General features: G+C 41.4%; 1 protein-coding gene and 1 long non-coding RNA gene across 3 annotated transcripts in view; both read left to right on the forward strand.

Annotated features, from left to right (window-relative positions):
- LOC132397951 (uncharacterized) overlaps window positions 1–23,706 on the forward strand; it is a 103,265-nt gene that overhangs the window by 26,221 nt on the left and 53,338 nt on the right. The window contains exon 2 of the long non-coding RNA XR_009513491.1: window positions 6,515–6,557. This is a non-coding gene — a long non-coding RNA (uncharacterized LOC132397951). The remainder of the gene's footprint in view (window positions 1–6,514; window positions 6,558–23,706) is intronic.
- zbtb33 (zinc finger and BTB domain containing 33) lies at window positions 12,747–22,868 on the forward strand. 2 transcript variants are annotated; one of them, XM_059976784.1, is made up of 4 exons: window positions 12,747–14,449; window positions 14,636–14,795; window positions 14,946–15,116; window positions 20,831–22,868. In XM_059976784.1, exons 1-4 carry the CDS (start codon window positions 14,210–14,212, stop codon window positions 22,675–22,677), a joined length of 2,418 nt encoding a protein of 805 aa, XP_059832767.1. In that variant the 5' UTR covers window positions 12,747–14,209; the 3' UTR covers window positions 22,678–22,868. The 2 variants fall into 2 exon arrangements, with proteins under 2 accessions (XP_059832767.1, XP_059832766.1); XM_059976783.1 differs by lacking the exon at window positions 14,946–15,116 and having other exon boundaries at window positions 12,754–14,449.

Genomic DNA, 23,706 nt, shown 5'->3' on the forward strand with positions numbered 1-23,706 from the left:
ACTCTTGTTTGTGATTTTAACATAACCTAAATAATTTCCAAGCTGCTGCACCTCGCAATGAGACTAATTGAATGTGAATACGAGCGGAAAGCCCAGTTGATATTGTTCAGTCCCTGAAACTGGAGCCGCTGAATGAGCTTCGCTGTAGTTTTGGCTGGAATCACCTGCCTTCATTTTCCCGAGAACCAAAGTGAGAAAACACCAAAATACTGCTGGTTGTGAAAGTGGAACAAGATGGCACTGGCGACCAATGGCGACGTTTTACAGACAGCTCACAAAATTGCTAGATCATCCAGTAGATATACTTCTTCTGAACTATGATTGCTGCAGTCTGCAGCCTGTAATTTCCCTTTTAAGGATATATTTTGAACCGACTGAACAGTCTGGCACTTTTGCCATCTCCAAGGGGATCTGGCAAACTAGACTCTCAAGTGTGCAGGAACGGCCGGGATAGCCATTGCTGGGAGTAAATGCCGCACTGAGGACTGATAGCAGAAAGCAAACGCATGGTCAGTTCCAATACACCGTGCTGATTGAAGAATCAAACAAGAATAATATCGTCAAGGACAAGCAGAAAACGAACAGGTATTCAGCGCTGTCTGCCTGTGTTTGACCAGTCTCTGTCTCTTCTCACTGCTGCCATCAGGCGGGAGGTGTGGGAGTCTTGGGGCCCCACACCACCAGGTTCAGGAGCAGTTGTTCTGTGGCCATCAGGCTCCTGGACTGACCTCATTCAGCTCAGCCGTGGATCACTTTTGGGAACTCTGCAGTTACATGTGTTTCTGTTTCTTTTTACTATTTGCGCGATTTGTCCTCTTCTGCAAATTGGGTATGTGGCGGACTTGTTTGTGTTTTTATTAGTGATTCTATTGTGTTTCTTTGTTTTGTGAGTGCTTGTGAGTAGATGAATCTCAAGGTTGTATATGATACACATGCTTTGATGATAAATTTGAACTAATTACAAAAATATGTTTGAAAATACTAGAAATGAACAGCAGATCAGGCAGCATCTATGGGGCAGGAAATTGAACCCTTCAATATCCGTTTCCTCAGAAGCTAATTGACACATCTGCATGGCTCAGTGCAACATGAATAAGTGCCTGGAGCACTGAGTGAGATACCTGGGAAAAAATCACACTTGCTCGATCTGTCTATTTGAAACAATATTTTGAACTACATGCCCTTACGTAAACATTCTAATAGCATTTGGACCAATTTTTTGTCTTTCATCCTCTGTGAACCTTAGTACCTGCAGCTGCAGTAATTCCTACTCACTATTTTATGTATCCTCACTATGACAACACTTAGAAACTCTTGGCCTTGTGTTCCCTCTCTATGTGTGGAATCTCTTTTGGCCCTGGTACTATCCAAGGTTTTTGTACTGCTTGAGTTCTGATCCCTGAATTTCGTCACTTTGACTCCTTGTCCTCTCCATGGCTACAATGCCCTTAACTATCACAGAAATTCAAAATATTCTATGACAGCCCTCTTGTACTCACCACAAATTTTGTCAGATTATGTACCGGTGAGGTACCTTGATTGTTTTTCTGCATAACAGGCACTGTGTAAAAGTGGGATGGCATGATAGTATAGCACGGGGGTCGGCAACCTGCGGCTCCCGAGCCATTTGTGGCTCTTTCACCTCTGTGCTGCGGCTCCCTGTGGCTTTGGGAAATAATTGGTCAGTATTTAATTAAAATGTATTTTATGTTAGTTTGTTAGCTTTTGAAATGTAATTCTAAATTTGAAGATTATGGTGATCTTGTACAATCTAAGTGTGGCGACACATTTCCTGGCACATCCGAAACGGCTCACAATTAGCCAGCATTCCGGCTAAGGGAGATAGCCTACGGGGGTTTGTGAGTACGCGTCTTTTGCAGCATCTGCGTCCATGGGGGCTGGGTTGAGGGAGGCTTAAAAGCAAGGCTGTTTAGTTCGAATAAAGTTATTCGACTGCAGTTTACTGACTGCGTGAGCACACCGCTACAACATGTTTTTATCGCTATTAATATACGTCACCACTGCCAATACCTGACACCCGCCAGTGCGCGATTTCTTTAATTTTTCGATCCAAGGTAAGCCAACTATGGAGAATTCTAAAAAAAGAAAAGTGACTGAAGAAAACAGAACGTTTAATGATACGTGGACAGATTCATTTGCTTTCACTGTTAATGAGAAACTAGCAAACAACAAAAAGTCAAATGTCGCAAGGCATTTCCAGAATAAACACGCAGCCTTTGCTCAAAAATATCCGGATGGAGATGAGAGAAAAAAAGCCGTTTCGGAACTGATGCGGAAGGTTGATCTGAGCAAAAATCATTTCCAGAAATGGATGAAGTCTGGAAAATCAACGACATACGCCAGTTATATTGCCGCTCAGGAAATAGTCAGGCACGGGAAGCAGTTTACAGATGGTGAATATATAAAAGAATCTTTCATTAAGATTTCAGAACATCTATTCACGGACTTTAAAAACAAGAGTGAAATTGTGCAGAAAATCAGGGATATGCCCCTCTCTGCAAAGACTGTCAAAGACAGAACCATAAAAATGGCAGAAGACATCACAAGACAGCAAATTAAAGACATCAATTCAGCTGTGGCCTACTCGATTGCCTGTGACGAGTCTAAAGACAAAGGTGATATTGAACAAATAGCGTTGTTCTGCCGGTATGTAAACTCTGCCGGGCCACAGGAAGAACTGATTGAGTTGATACCTCTAAAAGACCAAACACGGGGGGAGGACATCTGTGAGGCTGTCTTGAATTGTTTAAGAGCCAAATGAATAAAGACCACCCATCTGGTGTCAGTAGCTACTGATGGGGCTCCGAATATGACGGGAACGCACAAGGGATTTGTGGCTTTACTGCAGAAGTCGCTGGACAGAAAGCTGCTGACTTTTCACTGCATCTTGCACCAAGAGGCACTGTGCGCTCAAACATTTCCTCCGGAATGCACAGAAGTAATGGATGTTGTCATTCAGATTGTCAATAAAATAATGGCAAAAAGTTTAAATCACCGTCAATTCCGTTTGTTACTGGACCAGCTGGAAAACGCATATTCTGATCTCCTGCTGCACAACAAAGTCCGGTGGCTGTCCAGAGGGGAGGTGCTGAAACGCTTTGTCGCGTGTCTGGAAGAAGTGAAAACTTTCCTGGGCAGCAAAGGGCTCACCTTTCCTGAGCTGGAACAGCCAGAGTGGCTGGAAAAGCTACACTTCATGGTAGACATGACCGCGCACCTGAACACGCTGAACACAGCTCTTCAGGGGAAAGGACGCACAGCCCTGCACATGTTGGAGGATGTTTTGGCATTCGAGCGCAAGTTGACGTTGCTTGCCAGAGATTTACAGAAAGGCACTTTGTCTCACTTCCCCAATTTGAGAGAGTTCAAACAAGCTCACGACATGATAAATTCGGAGTATTTACATTCTGCAATCATCGCAATGCAAACATCGTTTGGGAAACGCTTCTGTGAGTTCAGAGAGGAAAAAAACACATTATCCTTCCCGGTCACTCCCTTAAGCATCGATCCTTCCCTACTGAATACGACTGCATTGGCAGGTGTGAGTCAACCTGATCTTGAGATGGAACTGGCCGACATAGCCGACAAAGACATATGGGTGTCCAAGTTTAGACGCTTGACAGCAGACCTTGAAGATGTTGCCCGTCAGAAGGCCGTTCTTGCTCAGAATCACAAATGGAGTGATATTGAAAACCTTCCAAAAGCAGACAAACTTGTGTTCGAAACATGGAATGCTATGCCCGACATTTATGTAAACATGAAAAAGTATGCGCTTGGAGTCCTGTCGATCTTTGGATCCACATATGTATGTGAGCAGGTGTTCTCCAACATGAACTTTATTAAAAACAAACATCGCGCACGCCTCACAGATGACAGCTTGCGATCCTGTGTAAAGATGAAGGTGACGTCATACAGCCCTGATGTGCAGACGCTGTGCGCTGAGGTCCAGGAGCAGAAATCCCATTAACCAAGTATGATAAATATTTTAATTGCCTATTATTTTATGTATATTCATATTTTTTCATTGTTCAGTGAAATAGTCCTTTTATTTTTCAGGCTGACAGCTGGCTGATGTTATTTTTGGTTTGCTGCTGGCGGAAAATTTAAGTTCGGTGTTTTTCATAAATACAAGAAGGACTCAAATAGACATTGAGTATTTTACTTAAAAGTAACTTTCAACCCAACGTCTTTTTTTCGGAGTTCAAAATGTTTTTGTTGCATGCAGAAATGTAATTTCGTTTTCTCTGCAGGAGTTCATCAATTTCATAAATGCAACACATTATAGTTTGTTTATACATAGCATAAAGGCAAAAAAAACGTTGTATGCAGTGTTATTTCATTTTAAATGTCAAACGGGTTTTGCGGCTCCCAGTGTTTTTTTTTCTGTGGGAAACGGGTCCAAGTGGCTCTTTCAGTGGTAAAGGTTGCTGACCCCTGGTATAGCAGTTAGCACCTGTGATCACCGATTGGAGTTTGATTCCTGCCACTGTCTGTAAGGAGTTTATGGTTAGGCTTCTGCATTTGTGGGCCTGTATGTTGGTGCTGGCACTGGAACTGTGGTGAAACTGAGCTCCCCTAGCACAATCCTTGCTGATTTGATTTGCTGCAAATTAAACCTTTTACTGAATGTTTCAACGTACATGTGACAAAACTAATATTTTATTTCATGTATCTTTTGTCTCTCAGAAGAATCAGTTGTGGAAAGAGGTGACTAATTACAGCAAACTTACTCTTATGTTATGCTTTATCAGCGGGGATCTAAATAGGCAATGGGAATTACTGTATGTGGGTTTCCATCTAAAACCTGGAAGTTTGTATTTCCTTGTATTTCCTTTGATTTTGACTGCACTACTAGCACAGTTAGGTTTGACTATTCTCTACCCAAAAGGGTTCCATTCAGGACTCTGCAGGTAATTTTTCTTTGTACCTGCTGGTGAAGATGTGAGTGTTCAGTTGCAGCTCTTGGTGCAGAACTAGGACATTGAACTGATTCTTCACTCTGTGTCTGATGAATGAGGGAATAAGCTGTGGTGTTGGGTGTGGGGGACTAGGGGGAACAGGAGCAACACTTTTAGGTCCTTACAAATAACGTTGTGAAAGCTCTTACTTTTTCCTCAAAGTTATATGCATCGTTGTTCAGCCATCCTTACCTCTGTTTAGCTGACAAGCCTTGTATTTCTCACTTATTGAGTTAATACATAAAAGTTGGCTACAGTATTACCTTTTCATATCATTTATTGATGATGCTCACAGAGGACTCTATCAAAAGGACTTCAGTGCTCTGTACAGTTGTTTACTAGCATGACATCTGTAAACATCCTGCAAATAAGTTATATTATCCCTGTGTGTGTGTGTGTTGGAGGAAGTGTGGTGGTGTGATTGTCTTTGAAAGTATACCCCAGAAGAGTGTGAAGAATGGCAAGAAGGAGAAAGTTAAAAACAAAATATTGAAATTACAATCAGTGGCCACTTAATGAGGTGTACCTCTACCCTTACTTGTTACAGCAAATATCTAATCAGCTAATCACATGGCAGCACCTCAATGCATAATGGCATGCAGACGTGGTCAAGAGGTTCAGTTGTTCAAACCAAACATCAGAACGGGGAAGAAATGTGATCTAAGTCACTTTGACTGCGGAATGATTGTTGGTGCCAGACAAGGTGGTTTGAGTGTCTCAGAAGTTGCTGATCTCTTAGAGTTTTCTCTGACAGCATTTTCTAGAGATTACAGAGAATGATGAGATAAACAAAAAACATTCAGTGAGCGGCAGTCCTGTGGACAAAAACACCTTGTTAATGAGAGGGGTCAGAGGAGAATGGCCAGACTGGTTGAAGCTGACAGAAGATGATGGTAACTCAGATAACCACATGTTACAACAGTGGTGTGCAGAAGAGAATCTTTGAATACACAACACATCGAACCTTGAAGTGGATGGTCTACAGCAGCAGAAAACCACACTGGGTTCCACTCCTTTACCTAATAAAGTTGCCACTGAGTGGATATTCCAGCCTGTAACATGCTCTCAGCCATCTCCATTTTCCAGAGAACCCCATTTTACCTTAACTACCATGGAATATTTACTTCATCTTTACTACCCAAAAGACATTTTAAGCATGAATTTATAAGATGCGGCATAGTAAAATCTGTTGAGATTTTGCTGTGGAATCACCAAGATAAGAAAAGTGCAGGAATTTTAAATAAACCTGGTCCATTAATCCAATGTAATGACATTATACTTTGTGAAATGTAATATGGTCCCAGAAGCTGAACTGAAATTTGAAAACCTTTTAGTTTTTTTTTTAAATTAATTTACCTTTGTCACCATGGTTTCAGAATAAGCTGAGAGGTGAATGAATTTGATTGTTGTATTGATCCGTAATTCAATTTTTAATGCGAACATGATAGTGTTTATTTGAAAAGAATGGTTTCTGACTTTTTATTGCTCTTTGGAAACTTCAGTTACACTCTAAAGTATATTTGTGCTTTTTGCAGATTATTTCAAAGAAAACTTGACCTAAGAAAATAATTATACAAGGTAAATATGAAACCCAATAATTGCTTGCTTAAGTGCCACATGTTGGTTCATTTATTTGGAGAGAATCATTTCAATGTACAGAATTTCTTAGATCTTTTTCTGAATAATAAGTTGGCATTCAATTACCTAGAAGACTAGATTGTATCCATTGCCTCAGATCTCACTCAAGGTTGTCAGAGATGTCACTCCTTAAGTGCTGCAAGTCCCAAAATTGGAAAGTGGTGAAATGGGGACCTATCGAATTAAAACATCAATTGATAATGTGGCCGAAATCTAAAGCTAAATGTGAAGATGTAGTGGGAAACTGAATAATTTCAGTACTTGTCTTCTTCCCAAACTACCCTGTTCTAAATTGGCAATTGGCACCAATGTCCCAAGTGAATTGGTGACCTTGCTTTGTGCATTTTTTTTCGGCTAAACGAATTATGTTTATCTATGCAACATGAAACAGAATATGATAATCTATTCAGACTAAAATAGTGCTTGTCTGTAGGGCAGTAAATGGGCAATACAGGAGGGCTCAGGGTTATCTCAGGCCTTTGCTATGTACTTCTCTGATGAAGGGCCGAAGTTGAGTGGTTAGGTTCCTTGAGGTCATGGGGAGAATGACCCAGAGCTGGAGAATTTGGAAAAGAAGGGGTCATTGCTGATCTATGAGAAGGGATAATGGGAGGTGGAGAGGAATGCCTGGTAGTTTTCTGGCTAAATATATTTGGGGTGTGTAATTGGAAGTCATGGTTTGGCAGGATGTGAAATAGTGTTGCTGCTTTATTCTCTGAATGATAGATTTGCCAGGAGTGATATGTGTGTATTGGTGATCATACTGTCGATGGACAATGGGGATGTACTGAAGGGTGGGATACTATGTACTTTAAAGAAAATAAGTCATATTACCAATACAAAGCAATGATATTTTCAGTCAGAAGCTGACACTGTGAAACCTTGCGTATGCCCGACTGGCCTGTAAAATAGATGGGCCATGAATGAGTAACTGATGTTATAGAACCTGGCGTTCAGGTATATGCAGTATTTTGGTTGTCACTGTGCACGTTCAGTGTGTCTCCTGTGTGTTAGTAGGCGCGGTCCACATCAAACTACAAAGCATAGCTTTCATCCATTTTGCATAAGGTCGTGAATTTTTCAGTTGCATATTATTTTCCATTGACATTGGATTGTATTATGGCAAAAAAAATGGTGACGCACAATCTAATTTCTTTGTCTTACAAAGGTTTGTAAATATTTGGAAAATATATTCAATACCCATACATGAATTTACAGTATTTATTTGGCTGAGTTGCTGGATTTTGTTTTGTTGCTGATATTTCAGTTTCTCTGTGATTCGCTGTGGTTGACACCCATTTTATTTTGACTTCCCTGAATTTGCTGATCTTGGTGCCCATCCCCCTCCAACAATCCAACTATATTCCTGTAGAGATTAGGCTAAACCTATCTTCATCCACTCTATTTGTTTTGTTCCATAGTCTGACGGTACTCTTGTGGTTCTTGTACACCACAAGGACATTTGGGTTATATTTACTTCGGTTATTTAACCTGAGTTGTCCAGAATTCCAGTCAACAGAAGTCTAATAGCAGGGAGGTTGGAAAAACAGATATTAAAATATGGAATACACTCCTTGCACACTTTATTAAGTACAGGAGTGGAACCCAGTGAGGTCTTTTGCTGGTGTAGCTCATCCACTTCAAGGTTCAATGTGTTGTGTATACAGATGTACTCTTCTGCATGTCTTTTGTAATGCCTGATTATTTGAGTTACTGTCACCTTCCTGTCACCTTGAATCAGTCTGGCTATTCTCCTCTGACCTCTTTGATTAACAAGCATTTCTGCCCACAGATCTGTCACTCATGGGATGTTTTTTTTTGTTTTTTGCACCATTCTCTGTAAACTCTAGAGACTGTTATGTGTGAAAATCCCAGGGGATCAGTGAATTCTGAGATACTCAAACCACTCCATCTGGTGCCAACAATCATTTCAATCAAAGTCACTTAAATCACATTTCTTATCTGTTCTGATGTTTGGTCTCAACAACAATTGAACCTCTTTTATGCATCGAGTTGCTGCCCCATGACTGGCTGATTAGATATTTGCATTAATGAGCAGGTGTATCTTATAGAGAGGCCACTCAATGTATATTCAGCAGGTTGGGTAAAATCCGTGCAAGGAGAAACCGTTAACATTTTAGATGCGATGGAATCTCTTTTCATTCTGGTCAGATGCTGCCTGACCTGCTGAGTGTTTGAAGCGTTATTTATTCCTAGTTCCTTTCCAATGTACTCTGGCCCAGCGCAGCCACTCACTCCTAATCAACACATAGTTATAATTCTCTTCAATACTTGCCCAATTTGTACAGTCAAATTTGAATTATATTTACAATGCTGTGACTGAATGCAGCATTGTGATAATAAGGATGTCAAAGGTAATGGGGAGAAGGCAGGAAAATGGAATTGAGAGGGGTAATAACTCAGCCACAATGGAATGGCAGAGCAGACTCACTGGGCTGGCGTAATTCTGCTCCTGCGTCTTATGGTCTTAGAATGAACAGGTACTTTTAGGAGGGCTGATCACAAATACTGATTTACTTGCTACTTCTTCTGTCCAGCTCAACCATTTTTCTATCATTTCATTTCACCCTGTTCTCACCTGTTATATCAATTTGATGCTCCGCTTTTATTGCTCATTATTACAAACATTTACTTGGCAACATGCTCACCGAGCCCTAATTTAACCCAATTTCTTGCTTAAACACCAAGAGTGCTTCCAGCTATGTTTATCCCACCCCTCAAATGAATCTCATGTTAATTCCTGGAGTGCGTACCTTCTTGGATCACCTGCCTGCCTCAGCAGCTTCTTGGCTACTGAAACGTAAGGAGAAAATGGGAGATGAAGGAGAATAAAACTAGCAAAACAGATAGTAAATTAAAGACTGAAATTGTTACAAAGGGTCTGGGGTGAAAAGATGACAGAATGGGGGTAAAGTGATGCGTAAACGTGAAGAAGGAGAGAAGGAAGTGAAAGAAGACAGACATCTGAACAGATGACTGTGGGTGTCACAGTAGCGTAGTGGTTAGTGCAACGCTAATGCGGATTTAGAGGTTCCGAAGTTCAAAGTTCAATTCTGGTACCACCCGCAGTTCCCCCATGAACAGTGTGGGTTTCTTCTGGGTGCTCCCACAGTCGGTCCAAGACGCGCTGGTTAGAAGGTTAACACAAAAGACTCTGCAGATGCTGGGGTCAAGGCAACATGCACAACACACTAGAGGAACTCAGCAGGTGGCAGCATCCTTGGAAACGAACAGTCAATGTTTCAGGCTGAGACCCTTCGTCAGGACTGAAGATGGAGGGGGCAGGGGCCCTATAAACATTGAATTCTCCAACATCTGGTAATTCCCTCCCCCTCCCTTCCCCCATCCCAGTTTCACTCTGCCTCCTCCTCCAGCTGCCTATCACCTTCCTCGTGGTTCTGCCTCTTTCTACTACCCATAGTACATTCCCCATACATTCCTTCTTCACCTTTCCTGCCTATCCCCTCCCTGCTTCCCCTCCCCCACCCTTTGATCTTTCATCTGACTGGTTTTTCACCTGGCACCTACCAGTCTTCTCCTTCCCATCCTCCCCCCACCTTCTTTATAGGGCCCCTGCCCTCTCCCTTTTCAGTCCTGACAAAGGGTCTCGGCCCAAAACGTTGACTGCTCATTTCCACGGATGCTGCCCGGCCTGCTGTGTTCCTCTAGCATGTTGTGCTGGTTAGAAGGTTAATTGGTGATCGTAAATTGTCCTGTGATTAGGCTAAGGTTAAATAGGTGGGTTGCTGGGTGCTGTGGCTCATTGGCTAGAAGCACGCTATCGCTAAATAAATAAATAAATAAATTTTTTAAAAGGAATGCTGGGAGTTTCCCTGGGAGGGTCCAAAACTGTTTTGTCAACCATTGTGCTAGAAATATTTATTGTCGGGGATAGACAGTCCAATAGGTGATTTAGGAATGAATGTCAACTTAAAAATGTAAAATACATTCTTCAGACATGCAAGATTTTGTTCTATTAAAATACGCTGTGTATTCCCATAAGGTGCAGTAGCCACTGCTTAAGTGATTCTTACACCCATTCAAAGATATTTTTACTGTACTTCATCTCCATGTCCCTAGCAGATGGTTTATTTCTTGTCAACTCTGCCATAGGTATCAGAGTACAGTATCTCTATTTTGCCAGTGACAGATGAATGTTTCTTAGGTTTATTTGTTTGGAAATAGCCTTTTGTATGGGGCTGGGCCTATGATCCCGGGTTACTTTCTTTTTACAATATTTTTATTCAGAAGAAAAAAAAAGATTTACAGAGTGCAACACAGAGATACATCTCAACATAACTTGTGTACATTCATATCTTGTAATAAAATTGATCAAAATGTGATAGCATAACACATAAAGGTATACCACTCTGTAATCAAAAATTTAAAGGTAGGTCATACATCATAAAAGAAATTTTTTTATATATAAAAAAAGTCAACCCCTTACCAACTACCAAAGGAAAAAGCTGATGGATGACAATGGATAATTAGAAAAAAAACATATTCACTTAAGAAAAGAAGATAAAAATATACATAAAAGTCTGTGCACCGTTAAACTTTATAAATTGGAAAAGTAATTTAGGAATGGTCCCCAAATATTATAAAAAGATTGTTTCGTATTTAAGACTGAGCAGCGGATCTTTTCTAAATTTAAATACGACATAATATCACGTAGCCATTGAAGATGTGTAGGAGGGGTAGACTCCTTCCATTTAAGCAAGATTGCTCTTCTTGCTAAAAGAGACGTAAAAACTAAAACCTGTAGGTTAGGAGTATTTAGTTATATCTTCATTTGCAATAATACTAAACAAGGCGTTAAGGGGATTTGGGTCAAATTGGACCCTAAAAAGTTGAGAGAAGGTATGAAATACTTCCCGCCAAAACTTTTCAATTGGAGGGCAAAACCAAAACATATGAATTAAAGAGACATCAGCAGAGCTGCATTTATTACAAAGTGGAGAAACATTCGGGTAAAAACTGGAGAGCTTCTGTTTAGAAATGTAAGCTCTATGAACCACTTTAAATTGTAGAAGAGAATGACGAGCACAGAAAGATGATTTGAGAATTTTATTCCATCTATCATCAGAAATCTGACAATTTAGGTCATCCTCCCAAGCTTTTTTTATTTTATCTAAAAAGTCTTGTCTAGAATCAATCAACAAGTTATAGATACAGGTAATAGAACCATTAACAAAAGGTTTTAAATTTAAAAGATCGTCCAGTAAATTTTTATCAGGACCTGTAGGAAAAGTAGCTAATTGGAAATGTAGAAAATCTCTAATTTGAAGGTATCTGTAAAAATGTGATTTTGGGAGTGCAAATTTATTTGACAATTGGTCAAATGAAGCAGGAGATCCTGAGATAAACAGGTCCCAAAAACACTTAATACCTAATTCATCCCAATCTTTAAAGACTTTATCAGTCATGGAAGGGATAAAAAAAAAGGAGAATGGGAGATGATAATGAAAAATTCGCTAGACCAAAATATTTTCTAAATTGAGACCAGATCCTTAAAGTTTGCTTAACAGTTATGTTATCTGTTGTTTTATTTGCTGAAAAAGAGGAGTATGATCCAAGAAGAGACAATAGAGGAATTTTTTACAGAATTAACTTCTAAGGAGACCCATGATGGGCAATCTTTACAATCAATATAATAGGACCAGAAAGTAATATTCCTTATATTGGCAGCCCAATAGTAAAACCTAAAATTGGGTAGGGCTAGTCCACCCATCTCTTTATTTCTTTGTAAGTAAACTTCACTTAAACGAGCTTTAATGCCGGATTACTTCAAATTAATTTTCCTTTGTTGCACACATGGTTTATATATTCTAGCCGCCTTAATTATTCTGCACATCCAAAAAGGATTCCATGTTCCTGGGCCAGGCCACTCCTGAACATTGAAGTTCCATGCTTTCCTTAGTTCCAGATTACAAAACAAAAGGCCATTCAGCCCTTTGCATCAATGCCAGAGAAATCCCATCAGTTTCATTCCCTCATTTTACGTTCTGTAGTTCTGACAATACATTTCCTCTCACATGCCCATTAAAATCCCCCATGATTCTCTATACTGTATTTACACAATGGTGGAATTCACAGCAGCCAGGTAATTTACCAGTTTTCTGTCTTTCTTTTGTCAGAGAGCCTTGGCATGGTTCCAGATTGTTTTGTCACAAACAGTAAACTGTCAAATGTTCTTAGATTTCAGCAGAATCTCTAGACCTTCAACCAGGTTCTGTTCCCTGACCTCAAATGTTCACCTTTTCTTCCATTGCTGACCCGCTAAGCTCCATAGTTCTTTGACTACTTTCCCCCATGTTCTGATCCGAGAAGTAGTGTTTTATCTTTGTCACGGGAGTTTCTTAGCTCAGTTGACTTGGTTGGTCATCTGTGCTGCAGTACCCACCTGATGGTCTTCTGAAGTCTACTCATCCGCCTCTGTGGGCATTGCTCTTCAACTTCGAGAATGATCTAGAAACAGTGGAGTTTTGCAGGAAAGAGGTGAGGTTTGGGCAGCACGGTACAACCTGTTAGCTTAATGCTATTACAGTGCCAGCAACCTGGGTTTGATTCCTGTCTCTATTTTGTATGTTCTCCCCATGACAGTGTGGGTTTCCTCTGGGTGCTCCAATTTCCTCCCTCACTTCAAAGATGTATGGGTTAGTATTGATTAATCAGTCATATGGGTGGTGTGGGCTTGTTGTGTTGGAAAGGCCTGTTACTGTGCTATCTCTCTAAATAACAACAGTAAAGTGAGAAATGGAAATTAGTAGAATCAGTCACAAAAATGACCTGGTATCAGTACTACAGTGAGTCAAATAACACCCAAAGAGAAAAATAAAAACTAGAAAACCAGCAATTAAAAAGTGAGGTGGTTACAAGGCGATAATGGTAACACATTTCATAGCAAGTATTCATTCATTAGTTATGACTGCGCAGTAGATTCTGTGAATGATCATAAACAGAATTACATGTGTTTAGCAACGTGTTTTAAGAATGCTTGATTAATGTTGTTTAAATAGTTCTGTGGCATGGTCTGAGTAAAAGATGAGAAGTTCATGGCATAAAATTTCCACGGGCCTTCAGCTCTCCTGCCATAACTGACGGAAGCTCAGTAGAAGCAGTGTAAACAGCTGCTTCTGCTGAAGGCATGAGGGAGATTGAGGGGCCCCTGAAGGAATTTAGTTCTGTGTCTTAAATCACAGATGTACAGACTTTAGGTTTCAATGTAAAAAAAAAACACAGGAATTTAACAAGTACCCTGTTTCGGTTGTTTCCTGTATTGTCCCTGGAAACTTGTGCCAAAATGGTGCTATGCAGGGGACTGCACCAGATTATCTTGGTGCTATTAGTGCATAGTTTTCATGCACAGATCTCATGCATGAGCACATGTGCTTAGGATGAGCGAATTGCGTTGCTTATCCCTTTAGCGAGTGTTAAGCGTGAGTAATTTCGTGAGTGCTGCACACTTGCTGAAACTGACGTCATGCCTGCACCTCTTAAAGGGGAGGTGACCACTGAAACCAACCACTGCTGGAAGGCATTGTGGAGCTTGGGAGCCACTGAACAGAAGAATGGCAGCACTGGCACGGGAGCGGGCACCCCGTTTCATGGATGCGGACCTCGACATCTTAGTGGAAGAGGTGGAAAACCGCCGGAAGATCTTGTACGCTAGGGGACCCAGGAAGCCCTTCAGGACAGAGATGAAGTACCAGTGGGAGGAAGTGGCCAGGAAAATCAATGTTCAGAGTGATGCCCCAAGGACCTGGTCCCAATGCCGCAAAAAGTTTAATGACCTCACACGTGTGGTCAAGGTCAGTGGCGACTGCAACAAACCCCATCTACCATCACATGCACTCCCACAGTTACATACTCACCATTACCCGGCACCCACCCACACACACACACATCTCACACTTACTTAACTATTCAACTGTGGCGGCCATTTCACACTCTTGCATTGAAACGCGCTCATTAATGCTCTTCACTCTCTCTTACAGGAGAAGATTACTCGCAACCGCCAGCAACAGAAACAGTCTAGAGGGGCCCCTGCCCGTGGCCAGAGGCTCAGCCGCTTGGAAGAGAGAGTGCTGGCAATTATGCGCTCGGATGCCACACATCCAGTGGCTGCCAGTGGATTGGAGATCATTGATAATGATGGTATGCACCCATCCAATTCATCTTTCCATGTTTCAGCACCTTGCTCCTCCCCCACGAGATTTTATATCCAATGACAAAGCTTCAAATGTGTTCCCCTTGCCTGCCCCCTTCCCTCACCGTGACCGTACTTTTGTTTGTTTCCCATTTCAGACGCACAGGACGTACCGCCTGGCTTTTCCCAAGCTGGTGAGCTGCAGGGGTCAGAGGAAGAAGACTCGCAGTCACTGCATCTGTCACTCCCATCCACCAGCTCAGATCCTGGCATCTCGCGGACTCTGGAGGACAGTTTAGAGGCGAGGTCTACACGTGGCGAGTCACCAGGCGCGTGTGGACCTCTGCCAGGCCAGGGGCAGCAGGTAGCTCAATCACCGGCTTCCCGGAGGGCAAGATTGTACACGGTGGAGGACTCAGATGATGATTTTGACGGGGCAGCATACAGGCGAAGACTGATGAAAATGCACGTGGACATGCTTGGTGCATTATCAGACCTGCCCGAAAGCCTTCGGGAGATGTCAAGAAACATGGGAGAGTCCAGCTGCAACTTTGCACAGGTCTTTGCACGGAGTCTGGAGCCCATTCTTTCCAGCATGGAAGTGGTGGCCAGTTCCATGTCAGCTCTGGCAGACCCAACCACCATGCAGTGTTTGATGACGGAAGTTTCAGCTTCCATTGCGGCGCAGGCAGAGGCCACCCAGAGACTGAGTGCTGCGGTGGAAGCTCAGACAGCGGCCAGTCAAGCGCAGACCACTGCCATCATGGCTCTGGATTCCACTGTTGGCAGGGGCTTTGAGGCCGTGAAGGCACTCTTGCGATCAGCTGATTGCTAGACTGGCTGACGCCATGGCCCCAGTGGGTGTGTCAGTGGGCCCATGGAGTAGGAATAGGCTGTCCTCTCTCAGAACGACCTGATTCACGCTCCTGCCACTCTCACTACTGCTCATGGAGGAGTCTGGAGCTGAGCCATCGAGGCCCAGAGCTGCTCGCGGGCCGCCCTTCACGGACATCTGCAACCTCCTCCACTGCAGGGCAGCAATTGTTCAGCAGCTTAGCTGGCATCGCAGTGGGGAGCCAGGTGTAGAAGTAGTAGGCTGGATAAAGACCATTTGGAGAAAAGTACTAAAAGAATGTGTAAGGGTGATGAGTAAAAGATTGTATGGTGTGGTCATTGTGTGGAGGTATAATAATCTTGGATATTTAATTGCTTAGCTCTGATATTTGTGATTTGTGAAATAAAGGAACACTTAAGATGACCGTTGACAGAAGATGACAACCAAACATGTGTCATCATGGGGATTTGTGTTTCTCTTTATTCATTACTACTTGTTACTACTAGGAGTCAAGAGGGTGGTCAGCAATATATTGATCAGGCCTATGTTTCATTGAGCTTGGTGAAGAGCCTCCTTTAAGCCTCACGGCAGTGCTTGCGAAGGAACTCTGCTAGTGCTGCTGTAAGGGCTGCTCCACTGGTGACTTCCTGTCCTGCAGATGTCAGAGTGTCCAGTCAAAAGGTGACAGAGATCGGAACTTCTTTTGATGGGGAAGTGCTTATGAATTACTGCAGTCTAGTTACAAAACAACAATCAATACAGTCACTGAATCTGTGTTTGACTGCAGTATTAGTTCAGGGAGGTTCACGTGCAGTAGCCATCTTTATCCAGAAAGAAGAGCTGTCTTTAGTATCTTTGGCACTTTAAGATCCCTTGTATAACCTATACAACACTATGATTTTATGCATTGAAGAGTTTATTTTATTTAGAGAGTCAGCACAGTAACAGGCCCTTCTGCCTCAATGAGCCCGCAATTATACCCATGTGTACATTTAACCTACTGACCTGTACGTCTTTGGAATGTGGGAGGAAACTGGAGCAACCAGAGGGAACCCAGCTGGTCATGGGAAGAACGTACAAACTCCTTTCAGACAGCGGTGGTAATTGAATCTAGATCACTGCCTTGCCTCCAACATTCAGATACTGCTTCCTAATTAAGTGATTGAAGTTGTTTTATGATCTTCAGTGATCACTAGGATCTTTTTCTCAAGGGAATGAGTAGTGATGATAGCAATGAGACTTTCACTTGATAAGCTTGGCCATTGCCAGGCATTGCAATGTTAACTTAACATTCTAAGCTCTGCATTTCAATGTGGCAAGCTCTTGCCAACTCTTGGGCAAAGGATGTTTTACCTCTTGTGAGTGCTATTAGAGTGGGGTCCCTGGAAGAATATTGAGACTTGAAACTGTGCTGTGAAATTATGTCCAGAGGGGGCTCCCTTAGTTATGGTCTGCCATCCTCATTCTTATTCCTTCTCTATGTCAAGGCTCTGCTCACTTCAGTATTGTTTCATACAGCACGCTGAGAAGGCTAAAGGGAAACCTGACAGAGGTCTACTAAGGGATATAGATATGAGTCAATAATAGGAATTTTATTTTCCCATTGCAGAAGCATCTAAAACTAGAGATTTGTCTCGGATCACGACGTTAACTCTTTATTCATCTCCACTGAACCTGCCTGACTCGCTGAGTTCCTCCAGCATTTTCTGTGTGTTACTCTAAAAGCAAAGAGCATAGTTTCAGGGGATCTGAAGAAGAACTTCATCACCCAGATGGATGGTTGGAATGATTTCACACTGCCTGGTGGAGACAGGCACATTCGCAACACTTCATTATCGAGATGAGCAGTTGAATTTCCAAGGCGTGTAAGGTTATTGGCCAAATATTGGTATATGGGATTTTCATTTTGGAGATCTCAGTGCACAGTTCTCTAACCTCCTAGTGCCACCTGTAATTGCAATTGCACTCTCTAATATCCCTGCACTGAGACATGAGGAGCTATGGTCAAAGGGATCCTTGTGGAGCTGTGGTCCTTGTCCTCCAAGAATCATGATTCCTACTGATGTATGGCAGGGACAGACTGCATGTTGGTGGAAATGTTCTGCTGGATGGTGTTGACTATCAGTATTTTCTGCTGATTCTCATATACCAGGCTGTGATAAACTTTGCAGTTCACCATGAGCTCCAGGAACACGTGTAAATTTCTCGCACCACCTAAGTACTGTCTGCCATTCTTTGAGCTTTCTGGAAGCACACAGTTCTGACAGATCTATATTTCTGAGTTCTTGTTGATTTCTAGCCAAATGAGGGTCTGCTCTTACTGAGTAGAGAGCACCTGAGATATCCCTTATTCAAACTAAACTAGGATTATGTATGTCAAAACATTCAGTGAAATGCATCGTTTGCATTTGTGAGGATTGTGCTGGGGGCAGCCCCCAACCCAGGATTCTGGTGCAAACATAGCTTGCTGACAACTCAGTGACAACCCTAACCCTTATGTCTTTGGACTGTGGGAGGAAAACGGGTTACCGGAGGAAACCTGCATGGTAACGGGGAGAACGTACAAACTCCTTTCTGACAGTGGTAGGATTGGAATCCACTGGCACTGTAAAGTGTTATACTAACTGCCACACTACCATACCTTTTTCCTGATTTGTTTCACAGGGAACCAACAAGTGGGCATTACGTGTGGACTGATATTACCTGTGCATGTTCTGGCTGCGATTACTAAGTGTGCCATGCACTCTGACTTTTACAACAGAATGTCTCAGTATGTGAGGGTAATTAGCAATTGCTTTTTGTGATAATTTTTTTCTGCCAATTCTTTAAGGTGTATGTGAGATACACCTTCCCTTAAGGTGTATGTAATTACATGTGTAGCTCAGTATTCTGACTTGCTTTTAATAGTTAATGGACTCCTGAGTATATTAAGTGTAGCGATAGTGGTTTTTGGCTGTGGAAGTTTTAGGACATAAAACTAACTGCATTATATTTCAGAAATACTTTTGCCTCCATTATTCCACATGGTCTTGCTCTTCTCATTGATCCCATGTTTGATGCACTTTGTCCAGCTGCTGAAACCTCTTCCAAAGATCAGCTATCTTCAGTTTTGCCTTCTCCTTCCTCCTGATTTCAGAAATCTCTTATCAGACTTCAGCATATCTCCATTTCACCAAATCATTTGTGATCATCCCCTTTCCTTCCTACACTGTCTTATTGGTTTGCTTCCTCGAGGGTGAAGGAGTAGCACTGATACTGCTTTTTGTTTGCATCCCTTACCTTCACTTTGTCGCACTGCAGACAATGCCCTCTATAAAATAAGGGGCAACAGCATTGAGGAGAAACACTAACACTGAAAATGTGCAGGTGAGGGAGGAGATGGATCTTTTAGCAGAAAATGACATGGGGGGGATAAAAGAAAAATACTAAGAACTACACTCAGTGGCCACTTTATTCGGCACATCCATACACCTGCTTGTTAATACAAATATCTAATCAACCAATAATGTGGCAGCAATTCAATGCATAAAAACATTCAGACATGGCCAAGAAGTTCAGTTGCTGTTCAGACCAAACATCAAAATGGGGAAGAAATGTGATTAAAGTATTTTGACTGCGGAATAATTATTGGTGCCAGACCAGTGTGGTTTGAGTATTCCAGAAACTGATGATCTAGAATTTTCAAGCATAGTGGTCTTTATAGTTCACAGAGAATGATGTAGTTTTTTTAAATCCAGTGTATAATAAACGTACTTTGAACTTTGAGTGACAGTTCTGTAGGCATAAACACCTTGTTAATGAGAGAAGTCAGAAGAGAATGGCCAGTCAGAAGAGAATTGACAAGAAGGTGATAGTAACTCAAATAACCACATGTTTCAATTGTGGTGTGCAGAAGAGCATCTCTGAACACACATGTTGAACCTTGAAGTAGATGGGCTACAGCAAACATAGACTCAGTGGCCATTTTATTAGGTATAGGAGGTACCTAATAAAGTGGCCAATGATTGTATATCTAGTATAATAGTATGTTTTGTGGTCAGTGAAACTAAAGGGACAGATTAGGGTTGCAAATAAAAAAATAACTGGCAGCCAAAAGCAGATTAAAATAACTGTTCAAATGGGGAAAAATCAGTTGTATATAGAAAGATGGGTGTATGTTTGAGTGCCAAAGAAGATGAAGTATATTAGCATTAATTTTACATAACATTATTCTATCATGGGTTTGCTCACCAGTCATCAGTACCACCAGATAGCCATTTATTAATTATCTAACAAGCATCCTTTAACTGTTTTCTTTGTCTGGATCTGAATATATTGCATCACAACTATTGGGATTCTTATGATCTCTTGCCGGAAGTTTGGTCTGCGATATCAGGGAAACTATGTATGGGTGTGATCCCCAGTAGGAATTTAACCTTCACATTATTTTAGCAAATGGGAAGTGCAAAGCAAGTTAGAAAATTAGAAGGAAGTAGAAATTCATTCTCGACTCTTAAGCTAAACATACATGTATCGGAATGTCTGCAAGTTGTACTTTTGTATTGAAATGGTGTTCCAGTTTGTTTTTAGAACAAGTGATTGAGGGAAAATTTGTCCCCTCAGGAGTTTAACAGAAATCCCGATCTTGGCTATTTTGTAAAAGGTTGGCGCACTTCGTCTCTTTCAAATGTTTAAAGATTCTGAGGAGTTTCACTGGAACATCAGTGATTTGGCAGTGGGTAAAGATGTTAAAACTAAATGCAGATGTGTCACTGGAATGGCAGCTCTGATTGGGAGAACATCCTTGAGTGAAACATTTAAAATTAGCATTTTAACCACAAGATAAGCAGAAAAAGAAACCTGGATGTAACTGTGGAAATATATTGCTGTATGGGATTGTTGTAAACCTATATTTTGGTGTATTCCTATGGAATTCTATTCCTGCCCTCAAAATTATGTTCTGCAGTTTTCACAAAATGGATGCATCATATTCTGTATGTTATGCTACATTGATTTTTTTAGACAATTAAAAGCAAGTAAAATAATTAAAACCGTTTCATATGGGAGTCTAGCAGAAAAGGCTTCCTAGTGTGAATCTCTAACAAGTGACTATTACTATTGCTACAGTTGTACAACTTTTGAAGTAAATTTGTTCATTTAGCAGGATTTGACTTGAGACTGTCAGCCAACTCATTTTCACTGGAAATATTATCTTTGTTTTTGATATAGTTATGGAGAGCAAAAAACTGATAAGTGCAACTGACATTCATCACTCGGGAGCATTGTTGAAGTCTCTTAATGAGCAGCGGGTCCAAGGACTGTTCTGTGATATTACGATAATTGTGGAAGATCGCAAATTCCGAGCACATAAGAATGTCTTGTCATCTGCCAGTAGCTACTTCCATCAGCTTTTCATTCTCGACGGCACTAGCAATGTAAGTGGACAAATCCTGGAACTGAACTTCGTCAGAGCTGAGGTATTTGCAGAAGTTCTGAATTTTATCTACACCTCCAAATTGATCCGTGTGAATGCCGAACTTGCAAGTGAGTTGATTCAGTCTGGGCAGGCCCTGGGACTAAAATTCCTTGCTGACTTAGGGGAATCACTTTCAAAGTTAAAAGGACTAACACCAGCTGTCAACAATACCGCTTCTGTGACAGATTCCAGGGCTGAGACTTCTCAGAAGATTGCTGCTGATGCAACAGTGGATCCTGAATGCTTGATTATACACGTTGAAGAAGGAGGTCTAGGACCTCGAATAACAGATGCTTTTTCCCTACACAGTGCAGAGTTTAGGGATTCAAATGGTAACAGTAATGTCTCTCCCGGTGGTGAAGACTCAGAGGATAATGACGATGTCATTTTCTGCAGTGAAATTTCACCACCTAAGCAAAGCTGCAGTGTAGTTAGCAAGGGTTCAGTGCAAACAAACATTATTGTTCCTAATATACCAGTGAGTTCTGACGATGTAAGAACTCAAACAAAACATGCCACTCTGTTACCAGAGACATCCTTGAAAACTGGAGACTTTAAAGTAAGAATCTCTGATGGAAGTACAGGGACTGAGCAAAATACCATGAGTACCCAACAGAGTACACAGACAGCTAATGTGAACTATCCTCAAGACAGCAACCACCTTGTAACCGAAGATAAAATGGCTGGCATTGACACATTGTCTAAAGGTTGCAGAGTTTATGCAAATATCGACACAAACCCTAACACATATCATGTCGTGGTTCCGAACAAGGAGGACCTAACCAACCGTGAACCCAAGCAGAACAGGGAGCCTGGATCCCCTGACAAGAACTTGCTTCTGATCGGAGACAAGGTATCAGATGACAGAGGCCACTCAAGCATTCAGATCATGCCTGAAAATTCCAGTAATCATATAAATAATTCAAGACCCATGTTCATCAATGAGCAGAACTTTCCAGATGCAAAACGAATGAAAAGGGAACAAGATCATTATGAATTAGTTGTAGATGGCAGATTATTTTACGTTTGTATTGTTTGTAAGCGATCATATGCATGCCTGACTAGCCTGAGGAGGCACTTCAACGTTCATTCCTGGGAGAAGAAATATCCTTGTCATTACTGTGAGAAAGTGTTTCCTCTTGCAGAGTATCGTACTAAGCATGAAATCCTTCACACTGGTGAACGGCGATACCAGTGCCTGACCTGTGGTGAGACCTTCATCAGTTACCAGGTGATGGCTTCACACATTAGGTCTGTCCACAGCAAAAAAACTGGAAAGAGTGCAGCTGAAGACGAGACTGATTCAAAACTTTACCGCTTACTGCCATGCAAAACCTTACAGATCAGGCAGTATGGGTTCCTGACTGCAAGTGCATCGGGCGCAATGGCCGAGATTAATGATGATGGAATTGTGTATCATGTAGGAGATGAGGATGAAGGAGCTTCACAGCAAACCCCGGAAACTATTGGGAGTGGCAAACCCACTAGCTGGGATGATATTTTTCCTCAGGAAGGAACCCCAGTTTACAGGTACAATTCCTTAGATGGCAATTCCGAATTAGAGTTTGTTATACCAGAGTCCTTCAGAGAAATGGCTTGAAGTCATTGAGACTGTGATGGAACTAAACATAGTAAGAAAATGGATTGCAATGCCAGCTTAACTGCTGACAGCCAACCTTTGGTGATAGCATTGTACTAACTGACCAGTTAAGCATTTTGTGTTTCAGGCAAATGATTCAGTGGCTGGACCATTGTGTGGGTAACCTACAGTCGTTTTTTATCGAAGAAAAAGCATTTCTGTTAAACGTGATGATGTCCCTGTAGAATGCATTATGAAATGTGAAGCCAAATGTAGCTGTGGCTTTGAACAAAAATGCAGATTATAATGCAGATATTTCGTCAGAAGTAGCCGGAAGTCAATGGACATTCATATACAATGTGCACCATTGAAATTATTTTCATCTTTGGTGATCTAGCAGCCATTACCCAGATGTTTTATTTTTACATATTTCTAATCAGAAACTGATTTTATGGAAACTTAATGTGCTAGCACTTCTGGTTTCACATTGTAGGGCTGAGGTAAAAGGCTGCTATTGAGTGTGTTCTGGCAAATCCTTATCAATCATCTTTCTACACATTGCGTGATACTGTTTTACATGCTAAACCAATCACAAAGCCCTTCTTCCTAAAGTGACTTCCTAGCATTTTAAAAGAAGATGCACAAAAGACCACCAGATTACTGTGTAACTTTTAGCAGCAATATCATTAAACAAAGCTCCAAAGAAGGAGCAAGCCTAAATTCCAAACTTTTGTTAGTGGTGATGAATAGGTGAAAATTAATGAGTGAAATTTGTATAAATGTTGGATGTACCAGTATTTCTCCTACCAGCACTAGGACTCAATGGCTTAATTCTGTTTTAAGTTCTAGAAGGGAGGAGATAATGATAACAAGTTTATATCCACATTAGGGAAATATAGTTTAATTCAGAAAAGCTCGTCTTCCTTTCATTCTGTAATCATTGGTCTTGCAGCATCAATCACTCTTTTCACAATTTAATGTTCATTTGAGTTAAGAATGTGCCTGATTAAACTGGATTAATGCAAATAGAATGAATAATGGAAAAAAAGA

Source organism: Hypanus sabinus, chromosome 8, assembly GCF_030144855.1.
Source record: "Hypanus sabinus isolate sHypSab1 chromosome 8, sHypSab1.hap1, whole genome shotgun sequence".
NCBI classification, from domain to species: Eukaryota; Metazoa; Chordata; class Chondrichthyes; order Myliobatiformes; family Dasyatidae; genus Hypanus; species Hypanus sabinus.

What these genes read in the sequence shown, in the direction of transcription:
- zbtb33 (XM_059976784.1), top strand. Translation starts at nt 14,210, where the DNA reads ATGGCAGCACTGGCACGGGAGCGGGCACCCCGTTTCATGGATGCGGAC. An exon ending in GGAGATCATTGATAATGATG is followed by an intron (nt 14,796 to 14,945) that starts GTATGCACCCAT and finishes TTCCCATTTCAG; the next exon opens with ACGCACAGGACGTACCGCCT. An exon ending in TACACGTGGCGAGTCACCAG is followed by an intron (nt 15,117 to 20,830) that starts GCGCGTGTGGAC and finishes TTTTTGATATAG; the next exon opens with TTATGGAGAGCAAAAAACTG.